This window comes from Bos taurus, chromosome 1, assembly GCF_002263795.3.
Source record: "Bos taurus isolate L1 Dominette 01449 registration number 42190680 breed Hereford chromosome 1, ARS-UCD2.0, whole genome shotgun sequence".
In the NCBI taxonomy this organism is placed as follows: Eukaryota; Metazoa; Chordata; class Mammalia; order Artiodactyla; family Bovidae; genus Bos; species Bos taurus.
In genome coordinates, this window is record NC_037328.1 from 94,746,116 (window position 1) to 94,769,979 (window position 23,864).

The 23,864-nt window shown below is 36.6% G+C and overlaps 1 protein-coding gene across 10 annotated transcripts in view; it reads right to left on the reverse strand.

The window, feature by feature from the left end:
* Positions 1 to 23,280, reverse strand: part of ECT2 (epithelial cell transforming 2) — a 60,281-nt gene extending 37,001 nt beyond the window's left edge. For 2 of the 10 annotated variants that reach the window (XM_024996990.2, XM_059890682.1), the window contains exons 1-13: positions 23,185 to 23,280; positions 18,247 to 18,398; positions 17,538 to 17,617; positions 17,334 to 17,426; positions 15,634 to 15,816; positions 14,163 to 14,252; positions 12,933 to 13,040; positions 11,950 to 12,023; positions 11,123 to 11,253; positions 10,864 to 10,979; positions 10,486 to 10,548; positions 8,743 to 8,878; positions 6,140 to 6,276 (exon numbers count right to left, since the gene is read on the reverse strand). In XM_024996990.2, the coding sequence (XP_024852758.1) occupies positions 6,140 to 6,276; positions 8,743 to 8,878; positions 10,486 to 10,548; positions 10,864 to 10,979; positions 11,123 to 11,253; positions 11,950 to 12,023; positions 12,933 to 13,040; positions 14,163 to 14,252; positions 15,634 to 15,816; positions 17,334 to 17,426; positions 17,538 to 17,617; positions 18,247 to 18,376 (1,341 nt within the window). In that variant the 5' untranslated portion in view covers positions 18,377 to 18,398; positions 23,185 to 23,280. 10 annotated transcript variants of the gene reach the window in all.
* Positions 23,281 to 23,864: the final 584 nt, after the last annotated feature.

The following is a 23,864-nucleotide window of genomic DNA, read 5'->3' on the forward strand; positions in this document are numbered from 1 at the left end:
TAAGTGAATTTAGCAAGGTCTTAGGATACAAGGTCAGCATGCACATGCATGCATGCACACACATGCATGCAGGCACACTGAAAAAAAAATCATATTTCTGTAAACCAGTATTGTACAAACTGAAACCGAAGGTTAAAAAACAGTACCATTTACAATAAAAAACTAAAATGCTTAAGTATAAATAGAATAAATCACGTACATGATGCTGAAAACTACAGAATGTTGATGAAAGAAATCAAAGAAGACCTAAATAAATGAAGACATACAGTCATGGACTGAAAGATTCAACACCGTAAAAATGTCAACTGTCCCCCATTCCCAAATTGATATAAGGATTTACCCTAATGCCTATCAAAAATGCCAGGACTTCTCATAGATAAAATCTGATTCTAAAGATTCATATGGAAGGGCAAAGAGCTTCTTACTATCAAGCTCCAGTATTGTGCAACACTGGTGAAGAGAGAAACATTCATTATCAACAGAACAGAATACAGACTCTAGAAACGAATCCATGCAAATTTTTTGACAAAGGTGCAAAAGCAATTTAGTGCAGGAAGGCTAGTTGTCCAACACATGGTACTAAAACACCATTTGCCATAGGCAAAACAAATGAAAGTGAAAGTGAAAAGTGAAGTCGCTCGGTTGTGTCCGACTCTTTGCGATCCAGTGGACTGTAGCCCACCATGCTCCTCTGTCCATGGGATTCTCCAGGCAAGATAAACCTCAGCCCAAATATAATATTTATACAAAAATTAACTCAAAATTATCATAGACCTAAAGAAAAAACTCACAACTATGAAATATTTAGAAGAAAACTTAGGAGAAAACCTTGTGACTTAGGCTTATGTAGAGTGTTTAAATACGAAATCAAACCCATGATGTATAAAAGAAAAAAAAAACTGATAAATTGGACTTTATCAAAACTAAAAACAACTCAGCAAAAAACTTACAACAAGAAAACATATTATAGAATAGGAAAAAAATGTCTGCAAATCACATTATCTAACAAAGGACTATATTCAAAATATATAAAGAATTCTCAAAACTCTGGAAGGAAAATAATCCAATTAAAAACAAGTAAAATCTTTAGTTATTTCAATTAAAACAAGATATACAGATATCAAATAAGGACAGAGATGTTCAGTATCACTAGTCTTTTTGAAATGTAAATTAAAGCCAGGATGAGATAATACTATACACGTGTTTGAATGGCTAAAATAAAAAACAACTGATAACATAAAGCAATGGTGAGGACGTGAGCAACTGGAACTTTTACATGTTACTGGTTGAAGAGCAAAACTGTACAGCCCCTCTGCAAAAAGGCTTGATGGTTTCTTTTGAAATCAAGCATTACTTACCATATGATCCAGCAGTATCACTCCTAGGTGTTTACCCAAGAGAAATGAAAATTTATGTCCATAGAAAACTTGTACACAAATATCTGTAACAGCTCTATTGATAACCACTCAAAACTGGAAACAACCCAAATGTCCTTTTAATAAGTCAATAGATAAACTGTGGTACATCCATACAGTGGTATACTACTTAGCAAAAGGATCAAACTATTTATACACACAAGTTAGATAAAACCCAAAGGAACAGGTTGTATACTATGACTCTATCTTATGACATTAAAAAAAAATTAGAGTAACAAAGAAGAGATTAGTGATTACCAGGAGTTGAAATGAGAAAAAGGTGTGACATAAAGGAAGAGTAACAGGAGTTTTGGGGGGAGATAGAAATGTTAAATGTTTCAAAGAGTCAATTTCACTGTATAGTTAAAATTCTAGTAAAAATAATGATGTATTATTGGGTTAACATATGTAGCAGTAACATGACAATAGCACAAAGGCCAGGATGGGATTAATGAAAGGAAGGAGGGAGGGAGGAGAGAGGAAGAAAAGAAAGAACACTGTAAATAGTAAGAAACTTCATAAAGATTATGAATTGTTCTTACAACAGTTTACCACCTCTTCCCCAAAAATACCTATGTATATTCAGGCCTTCCATTTTTGCAAGTATGATGAGCACCTACTTGCTGAAAACAAAATAATGAAGTAAGAAAAACCTCTGTCTGAATACATCAACAAGCTGACAAGAAAGTGAGGTACCTTCAGAGGCCAAAATCTAAGTGAAAGTAGAAAGCTGAGTACTAAACCAACCTTTTTCCCAAAGACATTTGCCTAAATCGATGAAAGTTAAGCTTCACCTATAAAAGCCTCAGTGAGAACAGAAGAGCCATACAAAACCTAGATTCCAACATATTTACAATTTCCAGTAAAGTCAGAAGTATGTTTAACCAATGACCCAGAAATTCCAGATTTCTGCCCAGTATATGTTCTCAAGCAGCCATGAGTAAGAATACTCACAAAAGCACTACTAGTAACAGTAAAAACAAACAGCAATGAGAACATCAAAACAAATTCCAATGTCTACTAAAAATAAAAGTTAATTAGGTGGATATAATCATACAGGAAAATGAATTACTGCCACATGCAATGACACAGATGTATCTTAAGAACATTTCTATCAAGTGAAAAAAGCAATTCACTAAAAAATATATACTGTTACATTTAGACAGTTTGATTTTCTACATATATATGATAGATCTATAAGGAAAATGGTAAGCACAAAACTCCAGGTAATGGTTATCTATGAGAGAGGGAAAAGAAACGGGATTGGGGAAAAACGTAATAGAAGATGCAAAGATATCTATAACCATTTATAAGCATTCCTTTATGTAGTCAACATTTCATTAAAAATCCTAAACAAAAATATTCAGACCATCAAAATACATCTAGATTAAAACTTCTCAGTACTCTTAGGAAACAATATCTTAAAATATTTTTACTGTGTTTTAATCCCGCATTTAAAATTAGTTAGCTAAAAACTGATTCTACCTTTCCAATATATCTCAAATCTATCCTTTTTTCATTCTCACTGATACTATCCTAAGAAGTTTAGTTTATTAAAATCTCTAACCAAGAGTGCTGAAATAATCTTCAAATTGATCTTGCCTCCACAATTTGTTTCCCCTTCTTCAATACCTCCTTCAAAGTGAACCAAATGACTTTCTAAAATACAAGTCAAATGTTACTATCTTTCCCTTCCTATCAAAAATTCTTTAACAACAAATGACCTAGCACACTGTACAAAGGCCTACCCCAGTCTGGAGTAAGCAATCTTATCTCATCTGTTACTATCAGTTCAGTTCAGTCGCTCAGTCCTGTGCTCAGTTGTGTCAGACTCTTTGTGACCCCATGAATCACAGCACGCCAGGCCTCCCTGTCCATCAGCATCTCCCTGAGTTCACTCAAACTCACATCCATTGAGTCGGTGATGCCATCCAGCCATCTCATCCTCTGTCGTCCCCTTCTCCTCCTGCCCCCAATCCCTCCCAGCATCAGAGTCTTTTCCAATGAGTCAACTCTTCACATGAGGTGGCTGTTACTATATTCACACCCTAAACTCTACCCTTAGTTCAGTTCAGCTCAGTAGGTCAGCTGTGTCCAACTCTTTGCAACCCCATGGACTGCAGCATGCCAGGCTTCCCTGTCCATCACCAACACCCAGAGCTTGCTCAAATTCATGTCCATTGAGTCGGTGATGCTATCCAACCATCTCATCCTCTGTTGTCCCCTCTCCTCCTGCCTTCTATCTTTCCCAGCATCATGGTCTTTCCTAATGAGTCAGCTCTTCATTTTGGGTGGCCAAAGTATTGGTGTTTCAGCTCCACCCTACCCTTAACCCACCCTCAACTCAAATTCCCCTGGACTATTCTGTAATACCGTTAAGGATTAGTCTTTGTACTGTTGGAATAATCTCAAATATACTTCCTACCCATATTCTTTGCATGCACTAATAATAATCATGCTTTAAAACTCATTTCAATTTGCATCTTCTGTATGATACTTTTTCAGTGTTCAACCATTGAAAATTCCAGCCCAACACCTTCCCTAAACTGGAAGAGGAGCAAAATTCTCACCACACATATCTCCAAATACCTTAACTAAACCTCTCTCATGAGGTTCAGAACTTTCTATTTGGTTATAATTAGGTGTGTATGTTTTAAACTCCTATTCCAGTCTGCTGCTGCTGCTGCTAAGTCACTTCAGTCGTGTCCGACTCTGTGCCACCCCATAGACAGCAGCCCACCAGGCTCCCGTGTCCCTGGGATTCTCCAGGCAAGAACACTGAAGTGGGTTGCCATTTCCTTCTCCAATGCATGAAAGTGAAAAGTGAAAGTGAAGTCGCTCAGTTGTGTCCAACTCCTAGCGACCCCATGGACTGCAGCCCACTGGGCCCCTCCGTCCATGGGATTTTCCAGGCAAGAGTATTGGAGTGGAGTTCCTTTAAAACAGGAATCCTCTTTAACACCTGTCACAACACCTTATATTAATAGGTACCTAAGTATTACATGGAAAAAATCAAGAAGCTACACTTAATTTGTGGGGCTAAGTAAAAATTAAGCTATTCCAAATTCAAATTTTAAAAAAAGTTTGTAGCACACATTAGTAGGACACATTGTAGGACACATTAGTCCTACAACAAAGCTTAAAGAGAACACTATAATCAACGGAGCCCACAAACTTGTAAGTAAACTTAGGTGAATTTATACTAAGCACAGTAGTGTGGGAGTTTGTCTACAGTGTAATAATTACAAGTGCTTTTTAAAAAGAAGTTTTAGTGAATGTAATTGATACGCAAGTTAAAATTTGGAACTCCAGGACATTTACCATGGCCTGAAAGGATTTACATTTTGCTACCAAAGTACATGAACAGTATATGCCAAAGGGATTTTCTGCTACTTAACCACATTTTGGCTGACTATAAAAACTTCAACAAGAAACTCATCTAGGATGGCTTCCCTTGAGGAAGAGCAGAACTGACTTAAAACAAGTTTAGTTTAATATAGCAGAGGGCCTCATAAAACCCTGACTACTGCTAAACAAATCAACTATGAAGAATAACCTTTCCGTGAATACCGAGAAAAAAGTTTTTCATTTCTTATTCCTGCATCTTATCAATGGTACAAACTACTAAAGGCCATTATATTGGACCTTAATGAACAATATTAAGAATTAGAATTAAAAATTAAACCCAAATAAGAAACTCCCCTATCATTTTCTATTCAAAGTTAAGCTAAGTGGTATCAACTTTATTTTCCTGACAATCTCCTTCATTACCACAAACAAATTTATTCCTTCTTTCTACAGATTCCAAAATAATGTCCTATTATTACGCTTTTCAGAACCTTGAATTTTGATTTATTCCTTAATATCTTCCTTGATCTCATCCTACAAGGATTCCTTAGAATTGTTTTTCTTCAGGAATAACTTCATAGTACATTTTAATAGTGGTAAGCAATGACTCAACATTTGACTACTGCAAAATTTTAGAAAACGACAAAATAAAGGATAACTTTAAAAAAATTACTATGGCAGAAACCAACACAACATAGCAAACCAATTAACCTCCAATTAAAAATAAACTTAAAAAAATAAAAATTTACTGACAAACATATTGCTATGCTTCATTGCTAATTGTTTTTCCATGTATCAATTCAGTTTAATTCAGTCGCTCAGTCGCCTGACTCTCTGAGACCCCATGAATCGCAGCACGCCAGGCCTCCCTGTCCATCACCAACTCCAGGAGTTTACCCAAACTCATATCCATTGAGTCGGATATGAGATGGCCTTCCAGCCATCTCATCCTCTGTTGTCCCCTTCTCCTCCTGCCCCCAATCCCTCCCAGAATCAGGGTCTTTTCCAACGAGTCATATATCAACAGTACTAAACAAAGCAATGACTCTTGAATACACACTATCATAAAAAGCTACCACTTCCAAATGTAAATGCAGTATCCTGACATGGAAGCTGCAAAATTGTGAATTAAATTCAGTCTCCTCTAAGACTGTCTATTGAGGATCCTTCTCTTTTTAAAGTCACTATAAAAAGCTATTTCTGCATGAAAAAAAAAGCTACTCTTAAATGGCATTTCCCTAACAGCAGTTTCTGTCATAGATTTTCAATATCTATATTTAAATTCTATGCTTATACAATTCTCTTACAAAAAATAACATATTTCTTTGTTTTTACTTATTAACGGTGGAACAGAGATCATTTTTCCAAATTCTTACCTGAATAATTGTGGCCAATATATTTACATAATTACTTTCAGTCTGATAGAGCTCTTTTGCAACTTGCCACCTGGCTGACTGCTTTGAAGGAACTGGAGTAGAATTCTTAGAGGACTTAGTACAAGATTTTGGTGTTTCTAAAAGGGAAGAGGAAGAAAGACTTAAAATGGAAGCCAGATATAAGTACCAAACACTGTACAGATTTGACAAAAAAAAAAAAGAGGGTATCTACTCTTATAAATATACCACCATAAATATTTTCATTAAAGTAGAGTTTCATCCTAGAATAAGGCCAGAAAAAAATAATGGTCATGTACTCTTCAAAAATGTCAAGATCATTAAAAAACAAAGAAATACGGAAAGAAGAACTGTTCCAGATATGAAGAGACTAAAGAAAGATAACACAATTTATAATCCTGGATTGAATCCTAACTCAAAAAAACCTTTTTGCTTTTGCCAAATATCATAGTAGGACATTAGTGGAACAACTAGTAAAATCTGAAGGTCTAGAGTAGATCAGTGTTAAATGTTAATTTCCTAATTACAATTAACCTAATTAGACTCACTCCTCCATATTCAAAGCAAACTGACTGACTTACTATTCTCTGAAGACTCATTCTGTATGCTGTGTTACTTGCTCCTCTTGTAATAAATCTCAAACCCAACTCAGTTTTCTACACCTATTTTAAACTGAATTTTAATTCCTTCCATGAATATTTAGTGACTACCTATTCTATACCAAGGGCTTGCCTGGTGGCTCAGTGGTAAAGAACCCAGCTGCCAGAGCAGGAGATTCGGGTTCGATCCCTGGGTTGAGAAGATCCCCTGAGGAGGGAAAGGGCAACCCACTCCAGTATTCTTGCCTAGGAGGTCCCATGGACAGAGGAGCCAGGTGGACTATAGTACATGGGGTCCCAAAAGAGTCAGACATGACTTTGGGATTAAACAACTCTATTCCAGGCACTGAGAATAGAGCAGAGAAGATAGACAAGGTACTTATTCTCTTCAAGTATACATTTTGGTGAAGAGAATAAAACAATAAAGGAGTAAACAAACAATTTCTAACTGTGATAACTACTACTGAAGATGACACCCCGCGATCAGGTTGGTAGGAGGGAGTAGTGGGACAGGGCCTTACCTTTACAGAGAACCGGTAAGATTTCTTTAAAATAGGGAGAGCGAGTATAAAGTTCCCGAGGTATGGTTTTAACAGTAGAAAAATCTGAAGAATAACAGACACTGTGACTGATACCCGGAGAGTATTAGTGGAGGACAACAGCACATGACAGGAGAAGCAACTGAGGAAGGATTACCCAGGAACCTGAAAGCTGTGGCAATACAGAGCTACCGTCTGTGCAGAAAACAGCATGAGCTAATTTACATGTTTTTAGAGACCTTTCTAAGTGCTGAATGTAGAAAGGCAAACATGAATATACGGAGGCCATCTAAAGGACCATTGCAATTATCTAAGAGAGACCATTTATATAGAAAAGGTTGATAAAGGAAGGGTAACAAAGGAATAGAGATTGAATCAAGATTTCTAATATGATTATGCAAAAAATAGCTTGTGTATTAGAACAAGGAGGTGTGAAAAATACAGTTGAACAGGAAAAAACTCAAATTTGGGCATCATCAGCTATAGAAAGAAAAGCCATAGAATTAAATGAGATCATTTAGGAAGAATTCCATGGAAAAGAAATGACTCAGGAATAACATTCCACATTTAGAGTTGGAAAGATAAGTTAGGCCAAGGAGAAAGACAAATGAGTGATATACGAAAGCCAGAATTAAAAAATGTGTCGAGGAAGGAGTAGCTGCTCATGTGCTGAATGCTGTTGACTATAGAAAAACTGTCAGTCTCCCCAGCAAGAGCACTGAAATTCAATTGGAATGAACTGAAAAGACAGTAAAAAGAAAGGAAATGAGACAATGGATCAAGATAAATCCTTCAAGAGTAGTTATATGAAAGAGAACAGAGAAATAGGATAGTCAGTGGAGAGTATTATGAAGTCAAGGGGAGGTTTTGATTATTTTATAAATTAGAAAACAACATATTTATGTGCAGACTGAAAAAAAAAAAAAACAGAGGGGAAAAAACTGAAGATCAAGGTAAAAGAACTAATTATATGTGGCTTCCTGTATCAGCTGATAAAGTAAATTCACCTTTTTCTGACTTCACTGTACCTATTTTTTCCATTATTCATGTGACATCTCCTGTGATTCTTTGTGTTAACAATCTGCTCTCTGAACAGCTCTATCACTTTCTAGCTGTGTGACTCTAGACAAGTTTTACTTCGCTAATCTCAGTATGGTCATCTGTAAAACAGGGGCAATAAAACTTATCTTATAAACACAAAACGTACAAACACTTAGAGCAAGCAATTGTTAAATCTAAGCATTTTCGTGTGCCTTTTCTCCTCAGCTAGAACAAAGGCCGGTCACTGTCGTATGGATTTATCTACATTCTAATAATTATTCTATTCCACTAAATTTAAAGATTTAAAAATGTGAATTACCTCCATAGTTAATGCTAGATTCTGGTGTGTTGGAGATATCTAGGAGTGACCCTATAGAAAGGGAATGTTCAGCTGAAGGGCGCTTACGGGGAGGGAAAGGTGACAAGTCTGCCTCTCTTGAAAGCTGAGCAAGTGTCTCTTTTAAACGACGTCTTTTGCGATTGCTGTTTGGGGTATTTAGAGAAAGCAGTGACACTGATTTCTTGAGCTCAGGTGTATTGGCCTGCAATCAAAAGCACAAAAGCTCAATTTTACTTCTGTGGTTCTTTACTTACTGAGACAAGAACAAAAGGAAAACACGCTTAAGAATCTGACAAAATCTGGGTTTTGCACAATAATTTTACAACTACACATTTTTCCACATAATTCGGCTGCTGCATAAAACATAATAATCAAAGGACTACTGTAACTGTCTAACCACTAACACCTAATTCTTTTTCTCCACAGTAGTATTACCATTACATATTTGCCTATAAGCTTGTTTACAATCTACTCTCCATTAGACTATAAATTCCAGGGAGGCAGGACCATTCATTCATATTTTGTTCACTGTATCTCTGGCATTTAGCACAATGCCTGGATACAGTGCTCTTCAATATTTCTCAAATACCACTTGATTTTTTAACTGTACTGTCTTTAAAAATGCATCAATGATGCTGCACGAGGGCTTTCACTAACTGAGGTGAGCAGGGGCTTCTCACTGCAGTGGCTTCTCTTGTTGCAGAGCATGGGCTCTAGGCTTGCGGGATGCAGTAGTTGCAGCACATGAGCTTAGCTCCCCAACAGCATGTGGAATCCTTCCGGACGAGAGATTAAATCCATGTTCCCTGCATTGGCAGGCAGGTTCTTAAGCACTGGACCACCAGGGAAGTCCTACCTCTAGATTTTTTTCCGAGTTCTCTCTTGCAATCTGAAGCATATTTTTTAAACTTTACGGTCAGAAACTTACATTGAGAATAAGGGCTCAAAGAGAACACAACAGAGTACATATTTAGATTTTATAGAAACATAATAAAAGCACACTTCACCTTCAACTTTTCATTCAAAATTATTAAATCCCAAACTGAAGTAAATTTTCCCTTGAAGCCTGCTTCTATATCTTTCTGTCACATTCTGGTGAACGACACCATTTTCACCAAGATCCAGCAATGAAGGCTGGATTTTTCTTGCCTACAATTCCTTCTACTACAGTCATTTTTTTAATAACATCTCTCCCCATTCTTCAGTTGCTCCAATACTTACAGGACAAATCAAAATGCTTTAACATATTAAAAACTTGATTCTGCCTATTTAGTCAGCTTTATCTGTTGGCCTTCTTTCCCATACTCTTTTCTGAAGCCATAATTTTAATGTACTTTTAAGCTTTCATACCCTCTCCCACCTGCTGTCTAACATGCATTTCCTTACTAAGTTAGCCAAGGAAGATGGTTCAGCATTTATTTGCTCTTTTCAATCCTGCCTGAGTCTCTGAGTTAGTTAGTAGTTAGAATACATACATTGCTCAATTATGGCACATTTCATTGTGTACTGTAATTGTATCCACATCTCTCTTTCCTTTAAGGTTCTAAGTTTTTGAAGATAGGGATGTTATGGTTTATAATGGTATCACCAAGAATTAGCACAGAATGACATAGATTAAAATAAGATCCAATACATTAAATCTACATAGACTATCCCTCAATATCCAACTGTTTAATTATTCTGACATCCTAAACATGACAAAAAACATGATCTATGTGCTAATTATCCTAGGTTCTTTTGGAATAAAAAAGTGTCATCTTCATGCAATCAAGTTCACAGAACAAATGAAAAAAGGGACAAACAGCATACCTTTTCATATAAATACATAGTTTCTCCAGCTCGGGCATCCATTTGAATGCTTCCCCAGAACCACTAGTGGAAAGAAGACTTTAATTACGAATTTATCTCATCAGAAAAGATATTACTAATGTTTTTTACCAGTCCAGGTTTGATGCATGATACAGGATGCTTGGGGCTGGTGCACTGGGATGACCCAGAGGGATGGTATGGGGAGGGAGGTGGGAGGGGGGTTCAGGATGGGGAACACGTGTACACCCATGGCGGATTCATGCTGATGTATGGCAAAACCAATACAATGTTATAAAGTTATTAGCCTCCAATTAAAATAAATAAATTTATTTTTTAAAAAAAAGAAATAAAAACCACTCTTATTTTACAATTACTTGCCTCTTGTTTCACAACATAAAGTTTCTTTGAAGGTTCAAATGGAAGTTCTTTTACTATATTCTCTTCAACTATAAGGTGAGTGCATCTTTCATCTCCAACTGGTAAACAGTTTCCTCCTAAAGAAGAAAGCATACAAGCATACATAAGACCAATTGTTTATCCCCAGGCCCAAATTTTTTAAAGAGACATATTCTTGAGGAAGTGATTAGCAGGAGTAGGGAATAAAATATGTTAGCTTTTAAATTATGCTGAATTCTACCTTGCATTTTAGTCATTTCTTCCATATTGGTTTTCTCTTCATCCGAAAAACCCAGGAAACTTAAAATGCAATCTTGAAATGGAGGAACTTTAAATTCATTTCTAAAGTCATCAACTGATGCACAGAAGTCCCTAAAAACAAAAGTACACTCTTTTAAAACCAGCTTAACTGCAATTCAATATAAGTGAAGCGGATCAATTTATAAATCTACAGTAACTTTCAAGGTTTTAGCATAATCCATTTACTGAAAATATTTTACATTAGGTCCTGAAATATTATAAAAACTATAGCTAAAAAAAACTGATGTGTCCTCAGTCATCCCAGAAGTAACTTCCCACACAGTTTAATCACAGGTAATAGTTAAAGATGCAAATATCTGCCCTGTACATGAAATTTTGTATGTATTACAGGGGTTCTATAGTTTCATAAAATCTAATAATCAAGTACAAGAGCAAGGAATTGTGAGACTGGAAAGCTTAACAAGGTTATGAAATGCAGTTACCACTTAAAATGTAACCAGACAAACATAAGAAAAAATATAGCACAACCCAAACATCCAGATGCAGTAAGCTATTACCTGATAATTTTAGAATGCTTTTATTGGTTATTAAATTATTTTATAAAATAAAGTTCAAAGATATCATAGATGTCTTTCCATTTTCAATAATTATAATAATAAAAACTTTGTTCCTCCTATACTTTATTCCCTAAGCTTCACAAAGACTGAATTACTTTTCATATATTAATTTATGAATTTTGGGCACATGGGTTTCCTTATGACATGTGACTGATTCACATAATTAACAACTGAATTTCTATATACTTACTGTTCATTCCGCCTTTCCCAAGCTTTATGAATCCATTCTGGTTTCATAATTGGAGTACCCAGGCTCACAGCTACCTAAAAACATAAACATTAATTATGATGCATTTTTATCTTAAATAACTGCATTCTTATAAGATATGAACAATTATAATTACATTCTTAGATCACTGCCCATCTGCTTTGTAACAAAATATAAAGAAAAAACTATCTTTCCATCATACAGTCTAGGTTAAAATAACTTCCAAAACAAGTTCCACAAGGTCCAAGCTGTTTCATTTTATTTTAAATAAATACATCTCCCAAGTTGATTCAGTTCATCTTTATTACATTTCTATTTCTGTGTTTACTTTTTTAGAAGTATTAACCCCCATGATAGCACTAAGAGTTTAAGAGAAAATATCTGATTAGGTCACAAAATCTTAGATATGAGTTCTAAGTATACCTCCCAGGAATTCAACATTACCCTAATGTTGCTACATATATACACTGATGGAGGGTGAGAACAAAGTGATAAACTCTTCAAGTGCAATCCTTGAACTAAGACTTTAATCCCAATAAAAGTATTTTCTCCTGTTCTATAATTTTCACAAGTTAAATCTTGGAACCATTTTATAAGAACAAAGTTCTGCTCTTAGATAAGAGAGAAATACCTACCCTCATAACCTTCTGACCCCCTTACTCACCAACGCTCACAGTAATTCTTTCCTAATATTACTCATCTGCCTCCTAAAATGTTATTCACTTACCAACCTCCACTATCCTAATCATCTTTCAAGACCTAACTCAAGCTCCACGGCCTCCTTCAAACCTCAGGGGCCACACTCCTATGATTTCAAATTTTTTACTAAACACACATATAGCAAAAATTGAATTTCTGATCCTCAATAAATTGTGAGAGAAACAGACAAAATGAGAACACTTTCATTAAATCCATTACCAAACAGTGCTATATTGAAATACACAAAAACACTAAAATTTACATACCCTGAATTTTTCTCCTTGTGTACAATTTGCCACCAAATGTGTAACTTTTGAATTAAAGTCTTTTCGAATAACTCCACCCATGTGATGAACCAATGTCACCAATCTGGCCTCAAAAGAAAAAGTAAACATTGTTTTTTTTAATTAATATGAACAAAATTTTAAACAATGTTTATAGTTCATTTAGCATATACTGATTTCTATTTATCAGGTACATAAAAGAATTTTTATAAAGTTTACGTTAAAAAAATTAAAGATTCATTTGCTTTACTGGCATAGGCAAAATCATAAAAAGGTAAGCTAGTTAAGATGAACACACAAAACTAATTAAAGACTGGCTTTCACACAAGTGAAAAAGTAAATATATTACTTCTCAGAGGTGGGTGGTGAAGTAAAAAAGCTTGTTGCTTTGCCAGGCAAAGGGGGACACAACAGGCTTGTGTCCCCAAAAAATGTATGTCCTCAATTTATTACTTTTTAAAAGCCAGGTTGCCATCACATCAAGATTCTTTTCACTGAATTATATTAATACCCCATTCAGTCAGTTCAGTTCAGTTGCTCAGTTGTGCCCGACTCTTTGCGACCCCATGAATCGCAGCATGCCAGGCATTAGCTCCAACATAAATAATTTTACAGATCAAAGAAAGAAGTTTCTATGAATTCTCTAGGGCGATGAGAATACTTTAAGACTAGATATACATAATAAAACATTGCAATGCAAAAACAAAAACTTCAAATAATATGCTAATAAAATACTTAAAAAAACAATTTAAATAGTTACACAGTTTTTCTAATTCACAGACCAGCCACCCTAGACACAACATTTGTTTGTTTACAAGGCTCTTCAGAGTCTCTTGACAAAGTTTAAGACCACTTTCATACTCATTCATAGTTGGCTTCCTGGGTGGCTCAGACACTAAAGTGTCTGTCTGTAATGCGGGAGATCCAGGTTCGATCCCTGGGTCAGGAAGATCCCCTGGAGAAGGAAACGGCACCACACTCCAGTACTGTTGTCTGGAAAATTCCATGGATGGAGGAGCCTGGTGGGCTACAGTCCATGGAGTCGCAAAGAGTCGGACACAACTGAGCGACTTCACTTCACTTCACATTCACGGTAATTTCTCCTTCAATATTTTAAAAATAAAATCATGATACAACTACCAAAAAAAGGCAAATTTAAACTTATTTTTCTAGAGAAAATATTCTTTGACTAGAATGTTTTAAAATACTTACTAGTTCTTCTTTCTTCCTGAATCCAGTAAAACATAGTACTAGATTCATCATGCTGGTACAATAGAGTGGGCGACATGAAAATGGCAAAGGCTGAAGGATACAATTTTAAATCTGTGAGATTCTCTATAGCAAAAATAGAACACATCTTTCTAAACTAAACATATTTCCCTCTCTTGCCATTTAACATTCCCAACCCAAAAATATACTTGCATTTTTCAATATGTAAGAAATTGCAAGGATCAATTTCACAATAAAAAGTTCCCATGATTTCCCATATCATATTTGATACACATAATCTAAACACACTTTACTACCGCCAAATAAAACATAAATATCCATACCCAAACTTTTATTTCCAAAATGTACTTTGATACATGAGGTATTGTCTATAATAAAAGATTTCCATATACTACTGTAAATGGTTCAAATTAAAGTTAAAAGAGGTCAAAAATATTTTTCTAATAAATACTGATCATACATATACTTGAACCAAATATGATTCCAACTTTTCAGCTAAAATATGGAGATAGTAAATAATTTAACAAATGATTTTATCTATCTATATATGAAAGAGAATGCTTAAAAACAGATATAAATTTAATTCCCACTATTGGGCAGAAATATCTTTTCCATAATCTTGCCCTTTAAAATGTTTATGTGTGTTTTGAAAACAAGACTTCCAAATCAAAACAGAAAATTAAAAGATTATACTGTGCTCATTATTAGTATCTATAATAAAAGAAGCACAAAGACCCAAGCAGTTTAAAGTTAATAAGGCAAGCTTAAGAATGTCAAAACACAGCAATAAAATAAGTATCAACTCTACTACAACTTAACTGAAATGCTATTCAAAAACAAAAAGCTAAAGTAATTTCCCTAATTTATCAGTAGAAACTGATAAAAATGCAATTGTGGTAGCTGTTCTATGTGGAGGAAAACTAAGTTTATGTATTTATATATATACATATTTGATACTCAGGTTTAAAGCAAATTATTTCTTCCCAAGATACTGCAGGTATTAATATTTTGTATATACACGATATTCTTCGGGCTTCCCAGGTGGCGCTAGTGGTAAAGAACCTGCCTGCCAATGCAGGAGATATAAGGGACGGGAGTTTGATCCCTGGGTCGGGTTCACTCCCTGGGTTGGGAAGATGCCCTGAAGGAGGGAGGGCATGGCAACCCACTCCAGTGTTCCTGCCTGGAGAATCCCATGGCCTGGCGGGCCAAAGTCCATAGGGTTGCAAACAGTCAGACACAACTGAAGCGACTTAACACGCATGCACACACATATTATTTATGATTAAAGGACTTCTGAGTTCTACAGAAGGGAGTACTACAGAGTAGCCACTACTATTCCTATTCTAAAGATTTCATATTCTCAACAATTAATGAGATTTTTCTGCAAAAAATTCATTAATAAAATTGTATTAACCTTGAGAAGTTATAATAAGCATATATTCTTTCTTACCTCTCCTTTTTCTGCACAGTTTAATACAACTGGTGGTCCAATAACTCTACAATCAGCCTTGTATAACTCATTAAAGACAGAATCCTGGAAGTCCATGACTATGAATACATTTTCAAATTCTGGAGAATCCAAACTTTTAAATTCTTCAACTGATTCCATCTTTACAAACGGCAGTTTAATTTCCTTGATTTTTTCCATGGCATTATTAAGAAATAAAATTTATATATTATAAAATCAATTATAAATCTCTCTAAGTAAGACCCCCAAATCAACTCAGTATCAACATTTTTATTTGTGTATTTGTATAAATGTAGAAACTTAAGTTTTAAATCATACAATGAGCATTATACTTAATAGTGAACAGTCATATTTATTTATATAAACATATCTCTACATTAAGATTTTAAATTTTGAAAATTATTATAAAGGTGTAAGTTTCTGACATGACTTGGTAGTCATTATAAAGCATCTAGTATGGATATAAAAAGAGGGATGATGAATTTTTTAAGTACATGTATTTTGATAGTAGAATGCCTTAGAAAGATATCCACAGTTGCTTTTTATTCTGACTGAGAAAATGATGCCATACGCATAGTTCTTCCTGCACAAATTATAGTCAGAAAAAAAGAAAAAAATATTATGCCATGTATAAAAATACTATGACATCTACAGAAAGTTCAGTATAAATGAGGGAAATAAGAGAAAGATAAGAAAATACGGAGGCGACTACAACATTGTATACACAGGATATAAAAAGGCAACTTTGTAATGTACATCCATGAAAAAGAATGAAGATAATTAAGTATCTATATGACTTGTATAAAAAAAAACAGAACCATTTAAAAGAAAATTCAAATGGGTGAGTCAATATTTGGGCTTTACTTCCCAGGCTGATGTGAAGGTATGAATTGTGTATCCCAAAACTCACGTTGAAGTCCTAATCCCCTGTACCTCAGAAGGTAACTATTTCAAGATATGGCCTTTCAAGATGTAATAAAGGTTAAATGAAGTCACATGGGTGGATTCTAGTCAGATTGGATTAGTGGTGGATAGGTGTCCTTATAAAAGGAAATCTGGACATACAAAAGAGATATGCATGCACAGAAGATAAGCCATGTGAAGATAAAGCAAGATGGTGGCAGTCATCGACAAGCCAAGGAAAAAGGCCTCAACAGAAATTACACCTGCTGACACCTTGATCTTGGACTTTAGCCTCCAGGGAAGTGAGAAAACATATTTCTATTGTTTGAGCCGCCCAGCATATGTTATGGAAACCCTCACAATCCAGTATTAGTTGGAATAGGGAATTAGATATATTTCATACAGTGAGGTAAATTCCCTGATGACTGTCAAATTGACTTGAAATGTGGAAGTAATGCAAGAATTCAGAATAAAATAAAATTATTGAGAAAAAAGTAGAGTTTAAAGTATTAGATCTTCGCAAATACATAAGTGAAATGTCATTTAAATGTTACAATACCAAATTACTATATAAGGATTTCATTATTTATAAAACATTATAGTTTGAGGTTTCAGAAACATCCCAATTTTAAAATAAATGTCACAGTTTTCATTAATCTAGCTTCAGAGTGTTCAAAGTATACCTTGCGTCTACTTTAGGCCCAATCACCAGTAAGTGGACTATAGAATACAATCAAAGGAAGTGCAGCATGCCACATGCAAGGAAATGCTTGACCTACCATATTAACAATACTTTTTATTAATTTTTCATCCGATTTTCCAGGACAACTTTCTTTTATCTTTATAACAGGGACTTCCATTATGTTAATAGTCTGTGGAAAAGAGACTTAATTATGAGATTAAGAAAACTATAGATTTATTTATGCACCGATGGAAGGCAAATAGTCTCTTTTAAAAAAAAATAAAAAGTTAAATCTCCATACCTTTAAGGCTCTTATAAGTTCTTCTTGTTTTCCAGATTCTTGAACCAGTATGACTCTTGTTTCAATCTGAGGCATTTCTTCTATTAAAATTAAAAATTTTTAAGTAAAACACTTTTATTATTCACTAACATCAAAATCTGTAGTCTCCAATCCCTTTTTTGGTTATATCTGTAATGTTTTCCATCTTTGAGATGATAACATTCCCTGAAATTAAGATGACTTAATTCCTAGCTTTTTAAAAAAATCTGATCAGGTATCATTTCAGAAGAGAAACACACTGTATTAAAACAAAGTATTCAAACATCAGCACTCTTCATAACCAAAGAAAGCATTCACCAATTGGCAGAGTCATCCTCTGAAATAGTGCACACAACTTTAGGAAAGATACGTTTACACAGTGGAAAGGGAAGAAGTGGCTCTTCACCTGACCAGTCCTAACTGAATATATTGTAGCTAACAATATTACAGCTAGATTGCCCTCACATACAGCAAAAGCAACATCCAACAACAAGACACCTTCTCCTTTAAAGTTGGGAAATGCCAAACAAGAATAAAAAAATCTAGTGCAATGGGTTTTTGTTTACAAATTTTTACTGAATGCCTGTACCCTAACTTAACAATATTACAGTCACATCATAAGAAAATCGCTAGTCAGTAAGTTTAGGATTAAAAGAGTGATTTGTCATTTTAAAGCAGATAACATGTTTACCTTCAACACATGAAGTAGATCTAATAAATAAGTTTTCCTTAGAAGTTTCGGCAACTTTAGAATCAAAAATGGAAGAGTCTGCCAAGCTTGTACTGCCAGTAGTGGATGCTAATGCACTATCATCAGCCATTGTTTGTTCTCTTCTATGATGGCTGAAAAAACAATTTAAATAAAATTACAAAAAACGAACATAATTGTTAGGCAAAAACAAGCATTAATACCTACAACTTACAAGAAATATCATTACCCAATTTTTAAAAATACTGAACCAAAGGAAGTCACTCAACTTCTCTGAAGCTCAGTTTGCTCTTTATCTGTAAAATAAAGATACTCTTACCTGACTCATAGAGATACAGTAAAATAACAATGTACCAAAAGTACATTATCTGTATAAAGTACAAAAGTACAGGATATTACCAGACAGTCAAAAAGTACTCAAAATGTACCCATAAATACTATGCTACCTCCCCATCCATACCTTTGCCCTCATCCAAACTATTTCTTTTCCTATTTTATCATGTCACCATCATCCCCTAAATAATTCCAGTCAAAAACCTGATCCATCTTTACTCTTTCATCTACCTCATTTGCCCTCCCCTAAATTGCTATCAATCCCTCAAGCATCTCTGTATCTCTGGGATCCAGCGGGTCTTTTTGTGGCCAATGCCATAATGCTCACTTGGTGAAAAACAACAGTTCCAGACAACTGTCTCTATCACCAGTTTCTTCAAAGGTCACGATCCACATGGTTTTCAGGGTATGGTTCTAAAAAGAAATGTGACCATGTTACTTCCTTGCTTTAAACTTGCATGAGAAGGGCTCCTTAGACAATCAAGTTCAAATTCACCGTCCAGTTTACACTTTCATCCTAGTCCACCTATTTAACCTCACCTCTTCTATTTCCCCAAGTCCACATGGGCTGTACTGCTCCAGCCACAAAGGATTTCCCAGATTTTTGCAAACAACTTACTCCACATCTACTTGCATTTAACAGGGCTCAATTCTCCACCCAGCATGTCTTTCAACACATCACACCACTTGACTTATCCTCTGTAGATTTCTCCAAACTTCTCATGTATAACTGGACTGCTCCCTTCTCTGTATTTTCAAACTACTTTACAAAAGTTTATCCTCTAAAAGATTTCACAAGACAATTAACAAGTGTCATTATGATCCTGGACTATGAAAGAAAATCTTTTTTAAATTTCCAGGACTTAAAGAGTTGAAACGTTAAGCAAACAGGGAATAAAGAAAAAGCTGAATAGACTTTTATCCATTCAAACTGGAGTTTTTAATGTAAGTTTATTATCTTGAGGTAAATTTCCACAATACTGGGCAAATACAAAGAAGAGGCCCCATCTTACCTAAAGGTGCATACCTGATCTGATTTACCCTTTCCTACATTTTCAGAATAATAAAACATACAAATAGCTTTCAGTACATTTTTAACAAAGTAATGTTTAAAGTATTATTAGCCTCATTTCTGCAAAGTGATATCAAATAGTGTGACAAGGTTCACACTAGTAATAGACTTAAGCCTGATTATTAAGTGCACTAACTTATATTAGTTGCTTCAGAGTCAAGCAACTCAGCTTCCAGTCTCAACTCTGCACTTAGTAGGTTAAGCCTCAGTTTCCACACCAGGAAAAGGTTTAACAGTACAACTCAAATCCAATTGTGATAAACTTAATAGATGATGTCTTTACATGAGTGACAATTATTCATTCTCATGATGCAGGGAAACATTGAAAGCAGAAGGGGACAACAAAGGATGAGATGGTTGGATGGCGTCACTGACTCAATGGACATGAGATTGAGTAAACGCCAGGAGTTGGTGATGGACAGGGAGGCCTGGCAAGCTACAGTCCATGGTGTTGCAAAGAGTCAGACACGACTGCGTGACTGAACTGAACTGATAATATTCACAATGTGAACATTTCTCATTGTTTTACCATACATCCACATCAATCATTATTTAAAGGCTCCCCAAAGGAGAGCTCCAATAGTTGTTAGTAAGAATCTTAGAATCAATAATAAACTCTATCCAGCCCTTATTTTTCTGTTAAGTCTCTCACACTTAAATGTTTCTAGTGAAAAAGAAAGGCTCTAAACAGGCTTTCATTTCAAGTCCCCTTAAAAGGATGTTAAAAAGAAAAATCCACCAAAACTACTAACCTATATGCTGCAACTACTGAAGCCAGGGCCCAACTACTGAATTTCTGTGCTTGACAACAGAAGCCACCGCAAAGAGAAGCCAGTGCACCACAAGAATGAAGAGAGTAGCCCCAGATCGCTCACCACAACTAGAGAAAGACCACATGCAGCAAGAAAGATCCAGCGCAAACAAAAATAAAATTTTTTAGAAAGAAAGAAAAATCAAGAGATGATTGCTGCTTTAAGGAACGTAAGAGCGAGTCTTTAATAAATCAAAAATACCATGAGTTCACATTTTTTCACTTATGCCTCTCTGTTTCAGTTCAGTTCAGTCGCTCAGTCATGTCCGACTCTTTAACAGGGAAGTAATTACAAAGTAAAACTGTCTCTGATGATACTATATATGATCAGTTTATTGCCAAAACAGGTTTCGGTCAGTTCAGTCGCTCAGTCCTGCCCGACTCTTTGCAACCCCATGAACCACGGCACGCCAGGCCTCCCTGTCCATCACCAACTCCCGGAGTCCACCCAAACCCATGTCCATTGAGTCAGTGATGCCATCCAATCATCTCATCCTCTGTTGTTCCCTTCTCCTCCTGCCCTCAATCTTTCCCAGCATCAGGGTCTTTTCCAATGAGTCAGCTCTTTGCATCAGGTGGCCAAAATATTGGAGTTTCAGCTTCAGCATCAGTCCTTCCAATGAACACCCAGGACTGATCTCCTTTTAGGACGGACTGGTTAGATCCCCCTGCAGTCCAAGGGACTCTCAAGAGTCTTCTCCAACACCACAGTTTAAAAGCATCAATTCTTCGGCGCTCAGCTTTCTTCACAGTCCAACTCTCACATCCATACATGACCACTGGAAAAACCATAGCCTTGACTAGATAGACCTTTGTTGACAAAGTGATGTCTCTGGTTTTTAATATTCTGTCTAGGTTAGTCATAACTTTCCTTGAGAGGAGTAAACGTCTTTTAATTTCATGGCTGCAATCACCATCTGCAGTGATTTTGGAGCCCAGAAAAATAAAGTCAGCCAAAACAGCTTTCAGTCAGTTCAGTCACTCAGTTGTGGTCAACTCTTTGCAATCCCATGAACCACGGCACACCAGGCCTCCCTGTCCATCACCAACTCCCGGAGTCCACCCAAACCCATGTCCATTGAGTCCTGTTTCCACTGTTTCCCCATCTATTTGCCATGAAGTAACTATGCCAAAACTTTTGACTGTGTGGATCACAATAACCTGTGGAAAATTCTTCAAGAGATGGGAATACCAGACCACCTGATCTGCCTCTTGAGAAACCTGTATGCAGGTCAGGAAGCAACAGTTAGAACTAGGCACAGAACAACAGACTGGTTCCAAACTGCGAAAGGAGTATGTCAAGGCTGTACATTGTCACCCTGCTTATTTAACTTCTATGCAGAGTACATCATGAGAAATGCTGGGCTGGATGAAGCACAGGATGGAATCAAGATTGCCGGGAGAAATATCAATAACCTCAGATATGCAGATGACACCACCCTTATGGCAGAAGGTGAAGAAGAACTAAAAGGCCTCTTGAAAGTGAAAGAGAGTGAAAAAGTTGGCTTAAAGTTCAACATTCAGGAAATTAAGATCATGGCATCTAGTCCGATCACTTCATGGGAAATAGATGGGGAAACAGTGGAAAACGGCTTTAACATTTAGAAAAAAGATGCATGCTAAAGTTACCATGTATCAACAGTCTGATTACAAACTGAAAAGCACTAATAATTTTTTCATATTCATGTATTCTGTAAGCTTTTAAGATAAACACACACAAAAAATCAGTGTTAATAAACCCATACAGATTACTTTTAATCTGAGAACATACTCAAGGAGTTTCTAACTAAATATAACATATGCCTCTTTCCATAACAAAGATAAAATTTGTCATTTAAACAAGTATCCTTTTATTTTTTTAGGCAATCATTTTTCAGGGTGGAGGAGCTAAATGCCATACTGGACATGTTGGTGGTGTTATTGACAATAACACTGTTCACGTTACGTAATACTGTCATTAACAAATAACTTTTATTTAACCAATTTGTGGCACTGTTCTATACCTTTTACTTGCATTCATTTAATCTTTGCAACAATCCTAAAGGGCAGGTACTATTATGCTCATTTTACAGATAAAGAAACCTAGAACAGAGAGATAAACTTCCCCCAGGGCATACTGTTGGTGGCAAAACACTCAATTCCGAGCCGATTTCAGAGGCTGCGCTTTTAACCCTTTCAGTACAGTTCAGTTCAGTCGCGTCCGACTCTTTGCGACCCCATGAATCGCAGCACGCCATAACCAACTGTACGCGGGGTGGAGCGCCGGAAAGGGCTGGCATTTTACATTAAATACTAAAAACTAAAGATGCCAGGAAGAATCCAAGAGTGAAACCACTAAGTAATCTGAGATAAGCCCCCAAAGGCCACAGCTGCCGGCCCCAGATCCGCAGAGCCCATTGTGGCTTGCCAAGGCCCCCTTTCCGACCACTCCCCCCTTTGCCCAGAAACTCTTTCGGAAAAAATATCCAACCCGGCAAGCGATGACGAAGCATAGCAGCCAGGATGACCTCCAGTTCCCACTCCGCAACCAGGCCCCGCTGTTGGGAAGACGGCGGGGTGGTTTCCAGAGCCGGGAAGCCAGGGCTGGGTGCTCCGGAATTCGCGGTCACCGGGGCGGGGCCGTGGGACACAAGCACAGCGGCCCACTGCTCTGGGGACGCCGGCCCACTCCCACCTCCGCCACGCGCACCCACAGAGCCCTCACCACTCGCAAAGGACGCCCTGGAAGTTCCACCTTTTCAAGCACAGGTCCCTCTCACCGTTACCGCCATTCCTCGCCGGCCGCGGCCACAGCCAATTCAAAAAGTGAGTCACTCTCTCTAAAAGTCATGCCGATTGGCGCGTGATGTCAACCTCCTTCCCATTTGCTGGAGTCTCCAGAGGGGCGGTGATTGGCCGCTGCGCACCTCCCCGCAGACGCTGACGGATTGGTCGAGCGTGTGTTTCAAATAAACCCAACGGCTTCGACGTCAGAACGTCACAAATTTGTAGAGAAGCGCCGGGATGCGACCGGTAGGTGGCGATAGAGGCTCCTGGGTTTCTGTGGGAGTGATTAGCAGGTGTGTCTGAGGCTACCGCTTGTTTACTCAGTAAACATCCCGTTTCCTAGGGAGAGGTTGAGTGGATTTTCTGTCCCCTCAGCTTTTTTTTTTTTTTTTTTAATGGATTACGCTCTGCCAGATCCCTTAAATGTAATCTGCGCCTTGACAGATGAATTTTTCTTCAGTGGTTCCTGTGAGTTGTAAGATTTTTCTGCCTGTATGCTTCCGGCTTCAGGAATTTAAACGTGGGTTAAGGGGTTTAGAGTTTGGTAGTTGTCTTGGTGTCCAGGACATGGGAACTTGGGGTTTCTCCAGCTGGACTTTCAGAAGCCGCTTATTTATA